Source organism: Haplochromis burtoni, unplaced genomic scaffold (assembly GCF_018398535.1).
Source record: "Haplochromis burtoni strain Fernald_Lab_line unplaced genomic scaffold, NCSU_Asbu1 Contig_7, whole genome shotgun sequence".
Classification (NCBI taxonomy): domain Eukaryota; kingdom Metazoa; phylum Chordata; class Actinopteri; order Cichliformes; family Cichlidae; genus Haplochromis; species Haplochromis burtoni.
Window position 1 is genome coordinate 3,642,224 of NW_024582368.1, and position 21,663 is coordinate 3,663,886.

General features: G+C 38.9%; 2 protein-coding genes across 2 annotated transcripts; one reads left to right on the forward strand and one right to left on the reverse strand.

Moving 5' to 3' along the window:
* Positions 1-4,708: 4,708 nt before the first annotated feature.
* LOC102303900 (max-interacting protein 1) lies at positions 4,709-12,838 on the forward strand. Its single transcript, XM_005914147.3, has 6 exons — positions 4,709-5,117; positions 6,132-6,234; positions 6,338-6,367; positions 7,610-7,724; positions 9,994-10,165; positions 10,261-12,838. Exons 1-6 carry the CDS (start codon positions 4,889-4,891, stop codon positions 10,422-10,424), a joined length of 813 nt encoding a protein of 270 aa, XP_005914209.1. The 5' UTR covers positions 4,709-4,888; the 3' UTR covers positions 10,425-12,838.
* smndc1 (survival motor neuron domain containing 1) lies at positions 12,464-18,002 on the reverse strand. The gene is made up of 6 exons (XM_005914148.3): positions 17,847-18,002; positions 17,374-17,493; positions 16,487-16,629; positions 15,861-16,022; positions 13,314-13,467; positions 12,464-13,138 (listed from the first exon to the last, which is right to left on the reverse strand). Exons 2-6 carry the CDS (start codon positions 17,491-17,493, stop codon positions 13,001-13,003), a joined length of 717 nt encoding a protein of 238 aa, XP_005914210.1. The 5' UTR covers positions 17,847-18,002; the 3' UTR covers positions 12,464-13,000.
* Positions 18,003-21,663: the final 3,661 nt, after the last annotated feature.

Here is a 21,663-nt window from a genome sequence, read left to right on the forward strand (position 1 = left end):
CTGTTCTGTTTCTGTCTCGGTTATTAGCTGAAGGATGCTCGATCATTTAAAGCAGTGGTTCCCGATCTTTTTGCACGCAGAATTGTTATACAGTCAAAATTTTACATGAACTGTTTTCATCATTAAATCGCTTTATTTGAACTCATCTTAAACTAGATCTGTTTGATGTTTAAACTGAGATATCTACAACTTTAAACTATTCACCAACTGCATTTAGCTATGACTCTGTTTAACAGTCATTTATTTCATGACTTGGTGACAAATTTAAACTGTTAATCCGCTTTGTAACATTTTACACACACTTGTGGTAAAAGGTGCACCATTTGCCACTTCTAAAGTATTACATATCAGGACATTATCTAGTCCTTATTAGACCTTAAAATTAAGTAGATGCAACTTCAAATGAGCAACAACATGAGATTTATTATACTGCATCACTATTTTTTTTTTTTTTAACAGAGCAAAATGCAGAAGCAGTGTGTGCAAAAGTAAGTACTTCCTATGATTCAACGCCTTCAGCAGCAAAACTTGTAATTGTTTCCTGCATGACTTTAGTCTCTGAAATTGCTGAGGAATTTAAGCGTACTCTTCTTTGGGTCCGCAGCCATTCTGTTGTAGATTTGCTGCAGTGGGATCATTGTCCTGTTGTACGACTCTGAGTTTTAGCAGTTGAACAGATGGCCTCACATTTGACTCTAGAATATTTTGGTATACAAAGGAGTCCATGGCTGACACAATGACTGTAAGGTGCCCAGATCATCTGACTTCAAAACAAGCCCCGATCATCGCCCCGATCATCACCCCTCCACCACCTTGCTGTTTTGGTTCTCTTCAAGTGTCGAGCTGCGCAATAACCACATAACTCCACCTTGTTGTGTATCCAAAAGCCATTGTTCCAGACATCTTATGAGTTGCTGACATGCAACTTTTTTAAAGGGTAGAGGCGTTCTCCTGGGAACTCCATAGCTTTTCATACAAACCACAATTTCATTTGTTTTCTTTTTGTACTTTCATGATCTTTAACATTTAACATGCTAACTGAAGCCTGCAGTGTAACTGAGTCCGAAATACACCTCTTGGGTTTTTGTTAGTTGTCTTGAAATTGTCTTATAACCCATCGGAGATTGTTCAGCGGCAACAATTACTTCTCTAAGATCGTTAGCAACACAACCGACTGCTCCAGACCGTCAAACTGCCAAAAACGACTGTTTTTAGTGGAGGTGTTCATACTTACTAATTAGCAGCACCTGGCTCCTACTTTTAATTCCTATGGAAGAAGTAGGGGTGTGTTTAGTTTTTCATCAGTACTAAATTTCAGCTCAGTTTTTGATAAATAAATAATTACAAGCCATAATATGTAATGTGTTGTTGTTCATGTGAGACTACATTGATCACATTATAAGATCTGTTAAAAGCCAAGATATTTTCATGTCCTGAAACCTAAAACATCTCATTTAAAAGAGGTTGTACTTTCTTAATATGATTACTGCAGTTTATACTGTTAGCCAATTCTTCAAAAGTTAATCCATGTCTTTATACAACTGTTATCCATACTGTTGGCTAACAATTTTAACTGTTTATCAATACTCTTATTCAAACTGTGAATCTATAGCATTTAGCTAGCACTATAGAGTTTTGTTTTTATTATTTTATTTAGCCACATATGATTTTTATGTATTTATATTTTTGTTTATTAATTGCTCTAATAAAAGTATTTTCTAAATTTTGGATAAAGCATTTCTTTCTTTTAACTTTCACAGTTTCAACAGTTTATCCATGCTAATATTTTGCTATTTTAACTGGTTAGCCAAGATTTTTAGCAAACCATTTTAAATGCCTGATTTACTTTTGGGAAACAATGTCAGGAACTTATTTATACTAGTGAACAATCTTAGCTAGTTATCCATAGTTTTAGCTTGCCATTTCATTTTTAAAAAAATGTATTACTTATTTGTTTTTATGATTTCAGTCTTACTTTTAGCTGTTTCCTGGTTGCTTATGTTAATTATGACCTTGATGCACAAACTTGTCTAGATCTACTTAATTCTATGATTAAATTGTAATTTTATGTTGTCTTTTAGTTAGCTGATCGCCTCTTCACAAACCTACTGGCTGCTGCAGAAGTATGCACAAATACCCTGTGGAGTACTTACATGGGAATCAGTTAAACATGAGGAGATTTTTGATGTTGTTGGACAGTGATGCATCACAAAACTTGAACCATTTTCACCAGATGGAGTAACACCTCTTATATTAAATACATCTTGGGAACTGTTTACACAGCCTCTGCATCTAATTTCAAAAAACAAAAAGCGAGCTCCCCTAAAACAATATATTCTATTCAGAGATAATTGTGTGAAGCTGTATAATCAGCATTCAGCCATGATATGAATGGGCGTTGTCATAGTAATCCGCTGAGAGGGGGGAGATGCAGAGACAAAGAGAGGATTTGGTGTCTCCAACAGGTGTTCATGTTGGGGGGGAGTGACAGGATCTGAACCTCCACCAAACCCCAAACCACACACACACACATCTCACCTTCTATGAGATGTAATAGGGAGAAAAGTTTTAAGGCAGTGCATTTAACTGTGTAAAACCACCACCAACAACAATAAAATTAGATAATTAAGAAAACATAAACATGATTTTAAGTTTAATGTAAAAACAAAGACTGATGGTTATTAAGAATAAATAAGGGGGGAAAAAGCTTGCCGCTGACCTCATCCACATCCTGACAGTGCTAAGGAGAGGACGGAGCAGGTGACACACGTCTGGTCTGCTTTATTGTCCTACTGTGACCTCGGGGCAAAGTGCAGCTATTGTTTTGAAACAACGGGAGACTGCTGTGGTACAATGGATAGTCTGAAAACATCATCTTAACAGGGTAACATCAAATAGAGTCCCCTGCATTTAAAATAAATAAATAAATATATTTGCCTTTTTGACAACACCCAGAATGGATTATTCTCCCTTATGTGTGATTTTTGTCATGTTCTTTTTCATAAAAGCAAGCCTATACACACTCCAGCACTGTGTGACTTTGCCTCCTCTGTGACAACTGAGCCACTGGTGTAATCCTCAGGCTTTTCAGATTACTCCAGTTGGGGTCACATTCTACACCAACCTACAGCGGGTCAGCTTTCCACAGTCGCTATCAGTGTGCAGCACGCAGAATCAGTCTGCACACAAACCTCACAGCACAGATGAGTCTTTTCCTGGTAAAATGCTGTCAGTTTCCATCCCCCACTGAACTCTCTGTCCATGTCTCACTCTATTTGTGTGTCCTTTTGAGCATGTGCGTAGCAGTAGATGATGTCTGAGTGCACACTGGCGTTGTTGTTTTATATGCTAAACATGCTCCAGTAACAAAAGCCTTATTGCATATTAGGAGAGAAATATGCAGTGCCTATGAGTCAAAACAGACCTGTATTTGCAAGAATATGTGTCCCTGAAGTGTGCGTCACTGTTTCAGTGTCTATGTGAGAAGCCTCGCCAGGCTTATTAAAGCCTCTATGGGATGGTGTACTCTCTCACAGGCGTCCGTTACAGGCCAGACCACATCTGCAGCGGGCCAGCCATCTGCACCCATTGTCTCAGAGGCACAACACAGCCCTGCACGCATGGCTGGCCTTGTAAAGGCAGTCCCTTTCCCCCCTCTGTTCTCTTCCATTCCTCCCAGTGTGGGGCAAAATGACTTCTTAATCTCTCAAAAGGGACAACAGAAGTGGAGCATCAAGCTCGAAAAAGGTTCAATTTCAAGGTTAATTTTTGAAAATGGCAGATAACTTTAAAGTTTAGTAAAGTAAAGACATTTCTACACAAGGATTGGCTGTGCCTGTTCCTAAAAATCCTTTCACTTGTTTGCAACTTTCCTTTTAATCTCGATGTGAGTTTAGACTGCTTTGGAACCAGGAAAAGACACACAGAGGGGCTGAGGGGGGCAAACAATGAGATTATTAAATGCAAATAATGGCAAACAAACTGCACCTGAACTAATATGAGTTCATTTGATTTACGCCAAGAATCCCCCTCCCCACCCCCACTCCCCTGACAAAACTCAATTTTCCAATCCAGCAGGAAGTAAACGAATCACCTAAAATTATCACATCAAACACCTGAGTTGTACTGCATTCAATCGGCTTTCAAATGTCGCACAGGTATCTGTTTTTTGTGAGGATGGGATGACAACGCGGTGCAACATGAAAGCGACACAAGTAGCTCTCTAAACTGCTATCCCAGTGTACAAATGTGTAAAGATGTTAATTACAGAGCACATTTAAAAGCATGTGGGAATAGAGTGCGGTTCCAGCATTGAAGCAGGACCATGTGGGGCCCTTTAACAACACAAAAGCCCCAAGTGATTACATATTTATAACCAAGACCAACCCTGGCAGTTGTCCCCGGTATCCAGGTTGAACTATTGATTAGATCTGCCGTTTGATCTTAATGCTTTTTCACTTTTAAACTCTGTTCACATACATATTTAGAGAAAACTGAATGCACATGGGAAAAGGAGCATTCGTCATAATTATCCAGTTTATGGCAGCTAAAATAATGCAGCTTTATTACAAATGAAAGCAGCCATTATTGCAGAATGTCACTGGACACAAGTGTGCTATTTGTTACTCTCTTGCAGTATTGATAATGAGGATTTATTATGGCACGGTTGACAATGAATGCAATGTGCATGCGTTAGTGGGAGGGATTATCCACCAAGTAGGGCAAGTGGCTGAGGCTAAGGACTGCAATTCCATCCAGCCTAGTTCATTTCAGTCATCCGCTCAGCGCACAGACGGAACAAGGAGAGCAATTTCAGCGCTGCGTATTTGTCAAAGCCCCCCCAAAAGCCTAAAGTTAAAAAAAAAGAAACAAAGAAAGAACAGAAAAAATGGTAAAGTACATGAGACATCACAGCGAGCTGAAACCCGAAGAGGTCATGTCGGAGTCTGATGCGTCCATGGACCAGCAGGATTTCGGAGAGATGTCCGACTATTCTTTCAGCGACGTTATATACTCCAAATGTTCCGCAATGGACCAAATCGGCACTTTTATGAAGAACGTGCAAGTGCTGCTCGATGCAGCCAATTACATTGAAAACATTGAGAAGAACAACGGAAGTAAGTAAACACGGGCTGCAGGGGATATTAACACGTAATGCGCCGAGCAGACAACAATAGAGGCGAAGGCGACAAAAGACGCGCAGCCCGACAGCAGCCCGTCATGTTTTACCTGCTACTGGGAAACCGTGCCGTCTCAATCGGCCTCACTCTTATCCTGCGTAATATGACCACTCGAAGAACTCCAGAAATCACCGAAATTTGGAAGTCGGGAAACAATCGCATAGCGGAGACAGCCTCGCAACAATAGCCTTGCAGCGATCCGCTCCCATTAAAACCGGTGTTTTTGCAGACCGTGGGAGACGCAGCCCGGCTCATAACGCACGGTTCAGTGTATTCATTATATGAACTAGCACAGCCATGCATGTGTGCGCATTTACGTTCATACATGTAGACGTTTATGACACGAGACATCCAGTTTATACTTCTTTTTTTCTATCATTCCCTCACAGCTAATTTTAAGATTGCGCTCCTAAAATATCACATCCACTCGGAAGTCTCGCATTTACGCCCTCTCTGATCTAGACTGCAATGTGGGTTTTTTAATTTCCAATGAAAATTCCTAATTCGAAATCCAACTGCGGGTTTGCTCGGCCAGCATCTGCTTCCTTGTATGTGTTGTTCACATGGTTTCCACATGGAACAAATTGCAAAGTTCTCATTGGTCAGGATCCATGTTCCCAACGCGAGTGTCACTGCAGTTGACCAATCGCGTGCAGGATTGTGTCTGGCGAGGTTTCTGGGAACAGTAGTTCTTGTGTGATTTGTTAAATTCTTCTCGCTTGAGAGCTGTTTCCAAGCGTTTGCTCTTCAGTCTGGACTGTTCTTGATAAGTTTAAATTGACTTGCTCTAAATGAAACTATATGTATATATGCATGGACATTTCTTAAGGTGTGCTTGTGCATTGCACCGAATTTTAGTCATTCCAAGGATGTGTTGCCATTGCTCAAATCCAACCATCTTCTTCCTTGTAGCATATTTAATCCTCTTTATCTTTTTTCTTCTATCACCAGAATGTGAGCACGGGTATGCTTCAACATACCCCGCAACCCAGATTTCACTTCAACAGAAACAACGCAAATTAAAGAACAGGAAACTGGACAATATTCACAATAGGTAGGTTAAAGTCTGGAAATATATTTATATGCATATGCTGTATTTTGCATATTTAAGCCATGTGACCGTTCTGGTTATATATTTATATACCTATTTTCAACAGGTCGGCACACAATGAACTGGAAAAGAACAGGTGAGTGAAAAATCACAGAGGAGGTCATTTATATGCATGTTTAGGTTATAAACACATAATGCAGACAGGTGAAGACTGCACTAAAGAGGGTAAAATAAAGACAATGAAATATTGCGAGTCATACTTCCTTCGTTGCTACCTATGCATAACAAGTTGACTGTGAGGATGAAGGATGGAAAAAAACCCAACAACACGCCCATAGTCGTTAATCGTCTGTGGCAGTTTATCTCAACAGTCGGTTGTTTCGAAATGGAGCTTCAAACTGTTTGCATATCTAAGTCATATGCTAAATATGTTGGCCATGCATTTTCAACATGACTCGCACCAGAGTTCTATAAGTCAGCATGGTATCATCATGGGATTATAAAAAAAGGCCTTCTTTTTATCAACAACTCTGATATTTCATGAGTTGTGTGTGATAGGAGAGTGCGTTTTGCGAGGCAAATATAAGGGAGATGTAAGCAGCACTGTTCCTAGAGGACGTGCAGACATTTCCCCAGTCAGCAAATGAGAACCGTCTGTTTCCAGACAACAGGGCTCCTTCATGAGAGATTCTCAGCTGCAGGTCTAACTGCAGCTTGCGTCTGTAGCTCCAGGATGAGGCAGCCTCTGCTCTGAAACAAATGTCAGGATACGTTTATCCTAAAATTAAATGCCCAGCCATGTGTGACATATTCTCACTTTAAATGATAAATGAAAAGAGGAAGAGAGCATCTTCAAGAAGGCTCATAAAGGACTGTTTTCTATTACAAAATGGTGGCCAATGCAGAAGAAAAGAGATGACATCATGACTTGACCTACATTTTACACCATTTTTTTGAAAGGATAGTGAGTGTCCTTTGCCAGTTTCTGCATTCATTCAGACCACAGGCTCAGAGGCTTTGGTGGATCAGAAATAGAATATCAGGCTGACCTCGGCAGTTTTTAAATCTGGGACCAGACAGATCCATATTTAATTGTAAGGGAGTCAGATGGCATAGCTTATGAGCAAAAGGGATAAACAGATAAAGTGCCAGGATCCATTAACACTTACATCACTCATCATCCTGAATAGAATTGATGAGGAACAATCAAGTAGTTTTTTGCTTTTTCTAATAAGATACAAATCAAATTGGATAAGGAGGTAATAATCTGGCCGGATGAGGATCAGTGCAAATGAATACATTACTGTGCAAATTCATCAGTCAGTTTTCTGTTCATGTATTATGTTGAATAATGCAGATTGCTCTATGTCATTTACAGACGAGCACATCTTCGTCTGTGCTTGGAGAGGTTGAAGTCCCTCATTCCTCTGGGACCAGACTGCAGTCGGCATACCACTCTGGGACTGCTCAACAAGGCCAAAGCACATATCAAGGTGTGGTAGTCTAAGGGAGGAGTGTGGCGCTGTAATGGGACTAAGAGCTGATTTCCTCTCAAAAGTAGTAATGCAACCATACTGACATCGAGCTTTTTCTGCCTGACTGCCGACATGTTAATAGTTTGGTTAATATCGTTTTGGGAAAGCAGCAGCAACAAGATAACCGTTTAGTCTGCATGCCGAAAAAGGCCTTATTCACAGCAGGGGCTTTGACTTGTCGTAGCACGAAAAACACAGGTGATACTAATAACATAATGTGTCCCAGCAAGCCATAGCGGTGTGACGGCGAGCCAGCATGAACTGGCCTGAAATCAAACAGAACTGTCTGCTGTGTTTCTGCAAAGTGGTGAGATTCAAAGGCCTAGATACAGGCAAAGCGTGACTAAGAGCAGGACCCTGAAACCAAAGCAACTAAATTCAGTCATGGGTAATTATCAGTAAAAAAAAAAGAATAATAAAAGAAAAAGAAAAGGCCTGTTGCTGTCAACAGCAGTGCCGGCATTCTGTTTACAGCAAATTGCTTTGTATATTGGCTCAAACAGGGGGAGAGAGCTGTGTTATTTCCAGCTGCCGCTGCAGGATGAAAAGGTTTGATTTTAATTGTAACTGACTCAGTTCAAACACTAGGAAAGGAGAAGATACGACTAGATAAACACAACATTTATCATAAACTGGCAATAAAGGAACGCTAAATGCTTGCGCGCTGATGGTTTACATGTAAAGTAGGGATTTTTCAAGCAGAGTCGCTTTTCCCAGAACCCTGAGATGATTGGACCTTAAGGCAGCTGCTGTGTGGTTGTTTGAGTTTTTCTTCCCCTTTGAAAAAATCTCCCTGGGGATGTTTGCAGGGCTCACCTTTGCAAGGTTTTGAGCCTTGGTAAGTCTTTGATTAGAACTTGTGTCTTTAACACTGCAGGATAACATCAGAATGGGACACTTAACCTTGGACTTAGGAGCACTGCAGCTATCCTGCTATTAAAACTAGTTGACTGACTGAACTAAAAGAGACTTAAAGATTTCAAACATTCAATGCAATGGCTCCCCTGAGTAGAGCAGGCAAACTCAGATCAAACTTTGGTGGAAAAATTGGTGCTGTTTTTTTTGCCCCGTCTGTACAGTTTCCAGCTGTGAGCAACAGCTAAAGAATGACTAAGGGCTACAATATGAAAGCAATCCTGGCTTGGCAACAGACTCTGAGAGTTTATCACAGTTGGGGTTAGTGAGTAAAGTACCTAAGATGTCAGCTGTTGACTTTGGACTTGCCTGTTTCACATCCAGGAAATGAGGCTTTTGAATGCTGCTGCTTTGTATTTTTGGAACCAGGGGTTGTGCAGTACAATAAAAGGTGGAGCAGGTGCAACCAATAATAAACTCTGTTGAGCTGCAGAGAGAAAGGCTAGCACTACTGTCACTTCTGTGGAGGCTCCATTATACCAAATTCAATTATACAAACACACAAGTCTATTTAAACGTTACTCAGAACTAGCAGGTCAAAAATCTTACCCTTCATAATATAATACCACAAATACATTTTTGTCATATTTATGTAAAATGAAGCAGGTTCACAGCCAAATAAATCTTTATTTATATTTCAAGCTAATATGTCCCATGTGATCTTATATCCGTATAATTACAGAGGTTCATAATTGAATTTCAGGACTTTGGTTATTTCTTAGCTTAAAAACTACAATTGCAGTAAACAACTTGAAGTACACACATCCAACAAAAACTACTGGAAATCATAAGTGGACCTAAACTGGACTGGAGTCCAAGTTGGCGAAGGTTAAATGCATAAATTAAAACTAAGAGGGCCAAAAGCAAAACGCTCTTGTCCAAAGCAGGACGGGGTGACCTTTAGATTCATTTGTATAGCGAAGCTCATAAAATGAATTCTCTTCCTTCTCCATCCAGCCATATTTCACTTTTATCCACCACACACAGACACCATCTATTCCCTTAGATCCCATCCAGCAACTTGCTGTCACTGTGTTAAATAATTTATTGGAAATATCGCATTTTACAGCAGCCATATATATGTACATATTACCACATTATCAACTCGCTGCATACATGAGAATTCTGCCATGCTTTCCATATTATGTTAAACATGAGGAACATTTACAGAGTTGTAGTGATAACGATATCTTTGAAAATGCTTTTTGAAAACACTGACTGGGATGGTTAAGAACCTCACAGATCGCCTGACATTGTTGTTAGGTTTCTGCATAATGCAGTGCTTTTAATTCTTACTCGTGCCACTTTTTAGAAACTTGAAGAGATAGACCGGAGGAGTCAGCACCAGCTGGAGACCTTAGAGAGGGAGCAAAGGCACCTGCAGAGGCAGCTAGCTCTGCTGCAGACCCACGGAGAGTGGGAGCGCGTTCGTACGGACAGCCTGGGTTCCCGCATGGACTCTGATCGCTCAGAGTCTGACAGAGGTTAGTACTTGCACTAAAGGCTTCATTTCATTTCAAATGCAGAGACTGATTTGTATTCATTGGCTTTTTTTATGTGTCTGTGTGTGTTTGAGCAGAGGAAATTGAAGTTGATGTGGAAAGCACTGAGTTCTCCCATGGAGAAATGGACAGTGTAAGCACCAGTGGTGCAAGCGACCTGGATGACCATAGCAGCCGGCAGAGCTCCGCCAGTGATGAGGGCTACTCCACTTGCAGCCTGAAACTGGCCTTTTCTGCTTAAAGCACCAGCCTATACTTTCATTAAGCTGCAGTCTTTTATGGCTTTTACCTGTCAAAGTACCAGCCTACAGCTCCAGTCTCCCTTACCGTTTAGCTAATCTGTCATCAGAAGAACCAGCCCCTATCCTATCTTTACCTGACAAATGAAACATCTCCACCCAAGAACCAGCCTTAAGTTCAGCTCAAGTCTGAAAGTCTAAAACAGTCTCCTTCCAAAAACCAAGCGGCTCCAATTTACACAACCACAAATCTCCAGCAATATACGGTTTCCTTACTTTAAAAGATGACTTAATCAATCACCCGAATGTCCCTTTACCCATTACCAGCTTGAAGCCGCCATACCTGCACTTGATAGTGATCCTTTAGAGGACCCATGAATGCACCTGTGTCAAACACTAAAGGCTAAACTGTACCTTTAGTGAAGTTGATCCTCAGAAACCAGCAAAACAGACAAAAAATCCCAAATACCAGCTAGAAACTCACCATTGGGAACGTTCGCTCCATTGCCTTGTAAAAACAAAAAAAACATGGCCCTTTTTCTTTGGATAATGTATCCAGATAGCACTTCTTGTCAGTGTCCAAGTCAGAGGAAAGGGCTAAAATGTCTGCATTCCAAAATGTTTATCATACTTCTATAACCTCTGCTTTAGGACCCACCAACATCATCGATCCATGTGGCGTCCCTCTTCTTAAGTGACATACAGTCAGATACAGAGAGGTGGTGCAGTCCACCCTTGTTATTCTAATTTATTTTGCATATAATATTTATTTTTGGTATACTTAATTGTACTGTAGCTAGGTCTTGGTCATGCTTGAATGGGAAAAAAAAACCCTTGCTGTTAAATTCTTTCATTATTTTCTGTTTCTAAATGTTTACCAAACTTACATGATGTAAAATCCCCACTGAAGCAGTGCTAGGAGTTTAATGCATTACTCGAAATGCTTTCACACTGTGCGTGAATTAAATTTTTTTTAGACAGTAATAAGCTATCCCGCACTTGTCCAAGCACAAAGCTCAAGCAATAATGCCTCTAGTTTTAATAGATCTTCAGTGTTGGCTGGGTTTAGCACATTATTCTGTCCGTCCAACTCCAAATTATAGTTTTCCACTTGCTCCAGCGGTAGTACCAGCTATTCATAATCAACAGTGAAATGATTGTAATGGACTCGAAACGCTATGGTGCATGTGTATTTGAATGTAGCCTTTCTAATCATGTTGTAATGTGCTTTTGATTGAGTCTTACAACCATGTGTGTAGCATGAACCACATAAACACCACAGATTTTGGTTTGTACTTCATTGTTTACCTTTTTTGTTTGTATCGTAGCAGAAAAAGCTAAAGTCCTTGAAATCTGGAGACTTGATAATTTGATGTGTATTTGACGCAAAGAATTGCACTGCTGAGCTATTCAAATCCATGAAACCAAATGAGACCATTTATCTGCATTCTTCTGATCCAGTTTCTAAGTAGATCACCACCAAATTGTGTCTTAAAGTGGGTATATGACTCTTGCACCTGTAACCCCCAACATGTTTGGGAAACTATAAAATGCACTATGAAAATGACTTTTGTTAAGGAAGTACGTTGAAGCACACCCCCAGAATGTTTTTCTTGTGCTTAATCAGCCATCCAAGGTGACTTTTTTGCAAAACATGTGCTGCTGGTCCCCTGCTTTGTTACAGTTCCTGATAACTACCCTTGAAATCTTAATAAACCTCTACACAGAAAAACCCCAATCCTGTCTATTTTAATCCCTACTTTTAACGTTCAATAAAGTCATAAGAGTTGTATTAGAACAGAGCAAGTTTCACATGTAAGTCAGGTCTGTGGTGTAGCCAGTTTACCAATGTTGAGCATCTAACATGAGAAAAGAGAAAAAAATAAAAATAAAAAATCATGTTACTCAAATGAGAAAATCGGTTGTATTCACAGCTGCAACCTGATGTTGATGACATCGCTTTGCCACCACCTACAGGACCTGACGGGGCCACGACTAAAATACACTGCTGAGATGGTGAAATGATGTAAAGGATCAAATCTTTAAAAACTGAAAACAATGTTTATTTCACTGTTATATGTACATGAGGGAAAACTTAAATTCAGCCAACTCAAAATCAACACCATTATTAATTCAGACTTTCCTAGAACACGTTAATGTTTAAAATCCAGCCTCAAATGCAAAAACCACATCTACAGGCGCATGTTTATAAATAAAACAGATGGTATTTGGCCTCAGTGGACAAACAGCAAACTCTATGGCTTTTCTAAAACACCATTTCCTTTTCTTACATAATAGACGACCTTGCTCCAATGGAGGGCAAGTCCCTCATATGGATTTTATTTGTTGTGCCTAATAATAATAATAATAATAATAATAATAATAATAATAATAATAATAATAATAATAATATATATATATATATATATGAAACTACAACAATATTTCAAAACATTGGTGTGCAAGCACTTACTTTCAAAGCTTACTTTACTCGAGAAACTTAAATCATGTATAAACACAATGGAAAGCACTGATACAGCTAGTATACAGTGGACTATTATGTACAGGTCATATCAGGTCATTGTGGCATTAGATGTCTGACATTATATTTGGACGTGTCATGGTACTGGGTCATAGGCTTGTCTGCAATACCACACGTTCCCACTCCCACCTTTCCGTTGACGCTTTCTGGAGATGCAAATATGCTCCTCTTCACCTAGAATAAACAAAAGCACATGGAAATCAACATTAGTAGCTGTTGCAACAATGTAGTACTGGAAAATTTGTATTAATTATGCATTACAAAGAACTTAACAGTAACCTATGGACACATGTCACTAGTTTCAAGCCGATATCTTGGTTTTCTAACACTAGCCTTAAAAATAACTTACCTGGCCTTTCTTGTTCTTTGAGTAGGCTTTGTTGTTGAACTGCTGCCACTTTGACTTTTGCTCCTCTCGTTCTTGCTCCAGCTCCTTCATCCTCTGTACCTTCTTCTGAGCTTTCTTCTTTTTATACTCCCTCTGCTCTGCTATCTGCTCTTTCCTAGAGAGAGAGAGAGAGAGAGAGAGAGAGAGAGAGAGAGAGAGAGAGAGAGACAATACAGATTCCCCCTGATTCTAATTTTCTTTCTCAGAATTGGAACTGACAGCATTTACACAGAAAAAATAAAATTTTCTCCAACACAAAACATATTTCATAATAAAGAGCTTATTAAATGGGGAGAATTTTCCTTTAACTGCTGTAAATTAAAGGATGTTTTCTCACTTTATTGAAAATAAAGTGCTCTGCTACTGGAAAGCGGTACAAAAAGAATTAACTGTGTGTTGCTGTACACCCAACTGAATCTGACAGATTTTACCTTACCAACCAAAAGCAGGTGCAGCAGATCTATACAGCAAAAGACTTTCAGATACTTGCATCATTTTACAATGTGCCTATAAATTTGCCTGGTAGCAGGACACTGTCCCTTTTCTTGTTTATATTCATCTCCACCATTTTCCTTTTAACAGCTTAAATCCCTTGCTCTTGCTGAGACTGCTGTCTTGTGGCTGGCTTTGAGTCCTTGATACCTTGAGCTACTTTCCCTCTGTTAACTTCTTTTGAGTGTCCACATTTAGCTGTCTGATTAGGTTTGTTGTTACAAAGGTTTTCACGGCGGTCTTCGGCAAACTTACTTCCAAGCTTTGTTAGCATACGGCTGTGACTGCAGAAGTGACTATTTGTCTGCGCTGCTGTGCACAAGTTGTATATGATTGAAGCAGACCAGTTCTTAATCAGCCATATGACCAATTAATGACGACTCCAGAACAAGAATACTGGAAATTTGCCAGTTCCGGTCTCTCGAATTTTAGCCCTTGTTTATAGAAACAATCTTATTTTTCTACTTTCTTCTTTATTAGTAGAGATTGATGTGTTTCTACTAATAAAGCTAATTGCTACAGGTATATGCACTGTTTGAAACTGATGGTTAAATAAGAAACTTTTTTTCATGGAAAATAGTAGAATTTCCTATTGTTTTCTTATAATAATAATAATAATAATAATAATAATAATAATATATATCGCGTCATCGGCCCCTCTGGCCAACACCAGTAGGCGGTAGGGTGAAGTGTCTTGCCCAAGGACACAACAACCAGCTACAGACAGAGCTGGGGATCGAACCGGCAACCTTCCGGTTACAAGATGAGCTTCCAGACCCAACCCCCTGAACCACGGTCATTATCAGGGAATGATAATTCCCTGAACCACGGTCACCCCCGTCATCATCATCATCATTATTATTATCATCATCATCATCAATAATTAATTTTATCTGAAAAGGTAACATGTACAATATTAACAAAATGACTAATGACTAATTAGTGTGCGCAGACCTCTGCTACCGATTTGTACTTGCACTTGTTTCTCATCCTGCCTTCAAAAACAACTGACTGGACCGCTTCAGTCCCACGGTCCAGTCAAGCGTCAACACTAATTGCCGCAGCTGCTTTAGGGCTGCTAAACTATCATTTTAGGTTCCTATAATTTACTGTTAGCAGTTTGCTGCCCTTTTTTTCATTGCTCTGTACGGTTGATGCAAAAGTTACCCATAGCTTGATAGTAAAATTCTATATTGTTTTTTCCTAACAAACTTTTTTTCTAATGGCGCTACATCCTTTTGTGTTAAGTAGCATGCAGTTAAGTTTAATTTTGTTATTTTCTTTTAATAAGATTAGCTAAACCAGACCTTCCCAAAGTGTGGGGCCCGGCGTGGTATGAAAAGGAAAAAAAAACAAAAACAAAACAACGCTTGGACACTGCTAGTACGGGGCGCCCACAGAAACACAAAGCAGGAGATGAAGCATTGCTGAATATGTTTCCAAACCAACTTCATCCTTAGCCAAAGACTAGAAAATATAGTGAAGCATATCTACCCTTTGGTTTCACCTGCACAAGTGCTAAGGTAGGTCTCAACGGCAGAATTGGTTTCCCTTGCGTCGGGAGCACGCGCTGGGCTCTTCAAATCACAGACAAACAATATCCCACATTCTTGATTTTTAGTTCACAAACACTTGTTGTAATGACTAACTACTCTGGACATTTTGGAGATGTTAGCTCTTTATACAGTAAAGTTACAGTGGGATACAAATAATATCAGGCTCATCCTGCCATGATTTGTTCCCCCTGTCTATTCTTGTAAAACAAAGGGGGGCCCAGCAAAAAAAGTTTGGGAACCACTGAGCTAAGCTAAGTTCGGCTTCAATCACTTTTTTGAGTTATGCAGCACCAATTCTTCAAAGTTCTTGTGTTGTTAGTTCTAAAGCTTTAAATCATTTAATTGTGTCTCAATTGTCCGTATGGTTGATTACAGTTGTTCCCATTCCTGTCCTTGATTTAAGTTCAGTTTTATATGCACAGAGTTTCATTGAGTGAGTTAGAGAAGAGTTTGTTCATACCTCGACTTTGGCTTCATACTCCCATCCTCCTCCAAAAGCTTTCCTTCCTCTACTGCCTTGAGGTTCTGTAGAGGAATCACTTCAGCATTCCCATATCCAGTGAAGGTAACAGCTGCAGTGCCGTTGTCTCGGTCTATCTCCTCAATCTCAGCTTCATAAATCCTGCAAAAAAATCCCGTCTGTAAGCAGGTGAGTATGAGCCAAATACGCCAGCTCTACTTTATAAGTAAAGCCTAAAACTAACATATAATCTGTCTGTTAAATACAACTACACATCTTACACCATTTTCCATTTTTACAATATATATTTATAAAAAAAAAAAACTGTACACTTGTTTCCTTGAACATGGCTAAATGTGTGGATTTAAATCTAAAATTGTTGCTTATAATATTGTTTTTACAATGCTGTCCCATATCAGTATAAATAATCTCATTTCCTTGACTCACTGAACAAGTACAGTTGGAAATGTAGGTACTTGACATGTGCGACTAACATGCATCTACAAAAATAATAAAGTAAATAATAAAACAGCTACTACAAATCAGATGAGGGTTTAAATTGCAGCGCTATAAAAAGTATGTGGACACACATAATGTTTTCATTTAAAGAGGCTGCTGACACTCACTGTCCGTCCTGACTCCACATAGCCAGACACTTGTCTCCCACTTTCCAGCCATGCTTCACGGGAACTGTGTCCGAGCCACTTGTTTTGGCAACAGTCTCTGCCGGCTGTGAGGTCAGGAGGTCTTTTGTCAAATCAATGACTTCCTGCAAAATACATAAAAGGAAATCAGATTTTCATTTTCCATCAGAAAATATAGTTAACAGTAACAAGTCGCTGCAGTTGTAACAATAAAAAGAGAGTGACAGAAAGTGCAAAAGTATCATAATATAAATCACTGTAGCACGCCCCACAATTAAGGTTTAAAACATTAATCAGTTAAGGAAATCAAGCTCAACTGTAAAGACAGTCAGACAGAACTTTAAAACATTAAAATAGGAATAACACAAAATATTGTCTTTTGAAACATTTCAGTTTCCTACAAGTTGGAATGCATGCTATTGGTGTAATTTGTTAAATGGGGTATTCTCCACATAGGATAAAACCTTATCAGGAGATCATCGGTTCTTTTCCACAACACAACATCAGTCCACACACTAGGGAGCGTCAAATTATTATTTTTATATATATATATATATATATGTATATGTATGTATGTATGTATGTATGTGTATATAGTAAGTATTATTGTAAGTATTTAAACTGTTGTAAATGACTTGTTGGACTGTAATCTGTGAAACATCTCTCCTGAATGATAGCAAATAAATTTGAGTCAGAAACAACATTGTGTAAAAAAAAAAAAAATTTACATAGTGTTTTTTTTTTCATTTATTCAAAACTTATAATTCATTTATGTTTTCGTTGTGTTACTTTAAAAGTAACAGCAACACATCACTTGCTCACCTTGCTTTAAAAGAAGCAATTGTCTACTATGAGTAAATTAAACAAACCTGTAAGTCTTTTTGGAGTTTAAGAAGGTCTTCATTGTCTGGATCAGTAGATAGAGCGACTTCAACTTGCTGCAGCTGGGCTTTGTAGTTGCTCAACTGTTTAACCAAGTCCTCCGACATCTGTGTTGACAAAACAGGGAAAATGGCTACTTGCGTTAGCACAAATCCTATAATTCAGTGACAAACGGAATAAATATGCGTGCTAGCCTGGATTAGGCATATGCCGAATGTACAAACTTCTAACGTAGGCTGTGTAAAACCCGTAACGAGTGAAAGCTGTGTCACAAAAATACTAAAGACCATGATTTATGTTTTGTCTCATATAGCATCCGCGCTAACATGGCGCTAAACGATTAGCAAGCAGGGTTCCCTTGGCCCTAAAATTGCGTAAATTTAACGTACGTCGGCTAATGCTAACTATAAGCGGCACACTGGTTGAGAGACAAAAATAACAGATTACTGTGTAATCTTACCTCAATATCAATACTCTTTGCCGATAAATATAGTAAGCATTCAACTCTAAACCCGATATCTTTGTTCAAAATGCCTGCTTAAAAAGAAAGAACAGTCCACTCTCTGTACTTCCGTCGCGGACAACCAGCCGGAAACACATTGAACACGCTCTCGCGATAACAGATGGGCTCTGATGTCGCCAGCGCCCCTGACGGTGGTAATAATATTGTCTCTTTGCATATTACAAGTGAACCATACCCTTATCATATAGGATGAAGATTATAAAATAAAAGCTTAAACATTTTTGGAGACTCCAAGGGTAAAACGATAAATCAAAAGGTTGTTTAATTCAAATACGAATCAGGTCCACAACAGAAAAACTGAACTTCCTACAACTCACATACTATGTATTTTGGCTATGTAGGGATGCATTTTTGTAAAAAGTTTATATATGCTCATAATGGGCATGAATGTCAAGATAATTTGTGGCTTTAAATCTTTGATATCTTTGATCAGTCCTTTCTCCAGAGTGGAATGATTCTGTTGATCCTAAAGACTTTTTAAAAAACAAAAACAATAATTGGCTGCACAAGTTTGAATTTCTCACATTCTTACAGCATTTCTCTAAACCAAATGGGGTCAAGATTATACACCCAGATTCAAAAATACAAGCAAACTCATTTAAATCCTTTAATAAGTGGTGCTCTGTTCTACAATATATTTTAACTCGACAAGGCCAAGCCCTATTAACCTTTTATTAGTGATCATGATTGACTAAAACTTGGTAGTTTCTGTTTGCCAGCATAAAAAGGATTTGTTTGACAGCATTCATTGGACAGAGCAATACTCAGAACGATGGTAAAGTCCAAGAAACCCAGTAAAGATCTAAGAAGGAGAATTGTAGATTTTTGCAAGTTGGGAAAGTCTCTTGAAGCCATTTGTAAATAACTGCAGATTCCAAGATCATCAATTCAGACAATTTTACAATTTTAAGTACAAGTTATTCAGCTCATGACCACTTTGCCAAGGTGTGGAAAATGATTCAAATTGTCACCTCAGATGAGAGGAAATTGGTTAGACTGTTCAGGAATGGCCCAGGAATCACCAAAGTTCAAGCCATGAGGTCAAACCTAAGAAAACTGTACCAGCTGTCAAGCATGGTGGTGTTACCATCATGCTCTGGGATAGTTTTGCTGCCAGTGGTAATGGTATATTGTGACTGGAATAATAAAAATGGGGACTACTTCCAAATTCTACAACTTTACCTCAAACCAACAGCTAGAGCGTTGAAACTTGGGCACAATTTGAGGGTTCCAAAAGGACAATGATCCCAAATACACATCAAAACTGGTTTAGATTGAAAATAGAATAGAATAGAATAGAATAGAATAGAATAGAATAGAATAGAATAGAATAGAATAGTCATTGAAGATGTACAACAAAATTGTGGGTGCTTTACACCAACTCTGATGAAACAAAATAAAGCTGGCTTCATTATTCTGACCTTCCCAAAGCCTACTGGCTTTGGCTACTAAAAGCATCTGGTCGAGGTGCAACATCCTAAGAGACATTTAACCAGATATTAGACCATCATAGACGTTATGACGATGCAGATGTTAAATATTAATATTAATAATAATTCAGTGTCCAACAACCCTGTTAACAACCCTCAGGTCAGTGGATCAGAGTTTAATGGCCCATGTACATATTTATTGGCTTTTGAAAAAAAAAAGCTTGTATTTCTATATTTTTAAATATGAATGCAGTTTAGTTAACACAATATTTGATACTATTTCACTTTCATTGTGAGAAATGTTATGAACGCCTTGAGATTAATATGGTCTAATACAGTGGTTCTCAAACTGGTGGTGCTTGGGCTCTCTCTAATGGTATGTGGAAAAATCTCCAAAAAGAATTTTAAGATTAATTAATATACCATTGTGGAGGCATTGCACAACACACAAGAGTTCCTGAGGCTCTTCTGGGAGTCGACCAGAAAAACGTCTCCCCTCCCGGAGCGTGAGTCCTCTGTGAAGAGCACCCTTTCCTTATTGCCAGTGATCATCTCTGCTACAGAGCGCTGGCAGGCTCATTTCCCTGTTTTAACCATCATTTTTAAATGGACAAAACTTCAGTCAAGAGAACTACTGATATAATCCATCCACAACACGAGGTTAATCATTAATATACTGCTGCATGGGCTGTAGTTACATTACAGGTTTTAAAAACTGAGCTTTAAAATGAATAGTGGTAATAAAAACCGAGAGAGGCCGACAGTGATCACGGATTGTTCAGATTAAATAGAAAAAGATACAAAGCATTAAAACATGTTAAAAAACACAACAGCCTTAATAAACACAGAGCAGCTCGGACCCCCAAGCAGGTTTCATCACGTCATTGCTTAAAGATTGGATATCCCACCTGCTGTGAATGTTTTAATATTGTTGTTATTATTATCACTTGTCACGTCCTGTTTATGAAGGTTAAAATAATAACATTCATATAAGAAATATAACTGTCTCGTGTAAACTGTATATGGTGATAAATAAATAGGTCTATACTACTGTACCTCATATATTTTATGAGGTGGTACTCATTGTGAAAAGTTTGAGAACCACTGGTCTAATACACCCCATGCCCCCCTTTAGACTTACCCCTGTTTGCTGCAGGTATTGCTTCCATGGAAAATAGGAAGGCTACTGTATCATTTAAGCACCAGCCTGTTATCAGACTAAGTTAACAGTTCATGTGCATATTTTAATAACTGGAGGCTGCAGAATTTTCTCAGTGTAAAACAAAAGGAGCAGCTTTAAGTTTGTTGATTTAAGTTTGTGCTTTGATGAAGGACTCCCGCTAGCTTTTTCCCAGTAAACGTTTTTATTGGTGATTACAGGAACTGCGTCGCTGTTTTGCAACTTTACAAACACGTTTTCTTTCACTCGACCTGAGCTCACCGTCTTGGTACCGGCCCCGCCCCTTTGCTCTTCGCGGTGTGTAAACAGACGCCAGCTCCACGTTCAACACGTTAAACTGTGCCAACGTCATCGTCACTGCTGCCGTTGTGTTATCAGTGTTTCGGTTAAAAACTGGCGGTTGTGTGGGCTTAATGCAGTCAGACCTTTTATTCACACGCTGCTCTTAACTACGTTTCTATTACAGCTCTGTTTTTAGTTACAAATGTCCCTGAAACGCTCGCGGTCGAGTTCCCATGGTAACAGTGGCGCGCTACCGAGCCGTGCATTAAACGAAGCAAAGAATTTGTGTGGACATTTCTTTACAGTCAAATTATTCGAATTACTCGATGAACCGTTGCAGCCATAGTTCTTTTGTTTGCCATTTAACCGTCATTGAGTGGATTTTGTTTTTGTTGCACAATTCAGATCAGCTATGGTTGCAGACCATCTCCCTATAGTTGTATTTTTCAAAATCAAATCAAAATCAAATCACTTTTATTGTCACAGCACATGTGGAGGTACACTGGTACAGTACATGTGAGTGAAATTCTTGTGTGCGAGCTTCACCAGCAACAGAGGTGTGCACAAACACAATAACATAAGAACAATCGAAATATAAGAATGGCCAAATCTGAGAGTAATATAAATAAATATATGTAGCCCTGGCTATATAAGTAGCTCATTATTTAAATTTGCTCATTAATATTGATAGTTAATTGCAAATGTTTAATGTGTTCAAGAATGTATACAAATGCCTACAAAGTATGTGATGTGTGTCAGTTAAATGCACAACCTTTTTATTTGTATTTTGAGGTTTATGTCATTATTTCTGATATGGTATTGATATGTACTACAGCTCCAGTGAACCCTGAAGTAGTCTCAG

Bases quoted from the DNA above. Each gene is read 5' to 3' on its own strand.
- LOC102303900 (XM_005914147.3), top strand. From the start codon at position 4,889: ATGGTAAAGTACATGAGACATCACAGCGAGCTGAAACCCGAAGAGGTC. The intron at 5,118-6,131 runs GTAAGTAAACAC...TTCTATCACCAG, and splicing joins CATTGAGAAGAACAACGGAA to AATGTGAGCACGGGTATGCT. The intron at 10,166-10,260 runs GTTAGTACTTGC...GTGTTTGAGCAG, and splicing joins TCGCTCAGAGTCTGACAGAG to AGGAAATTGAAGTTGATGTG.
- smndc1 (XM_005914148.3), bottom strand. From the start codon at position 17,493: ATGTCGGAGGACTTGGTTAAACAGTTGAGCAACTACAAAGCCCAGCTG. The intron at 16,630-17,373 runs GTTTGTTTAATT...TGTATTTTGCAG, and splicing joins AACTCCAAAAAGACTTACAG to GAAGTCATTGATTTGACAAA. The intron at 13,139-13,313 runs GTAAGTTATTTT...TGTTTATTCTAG, and splicing joins CAAAGAACAAGAAAGGCCAG to GTGAAGAGGAGCATATTTGC.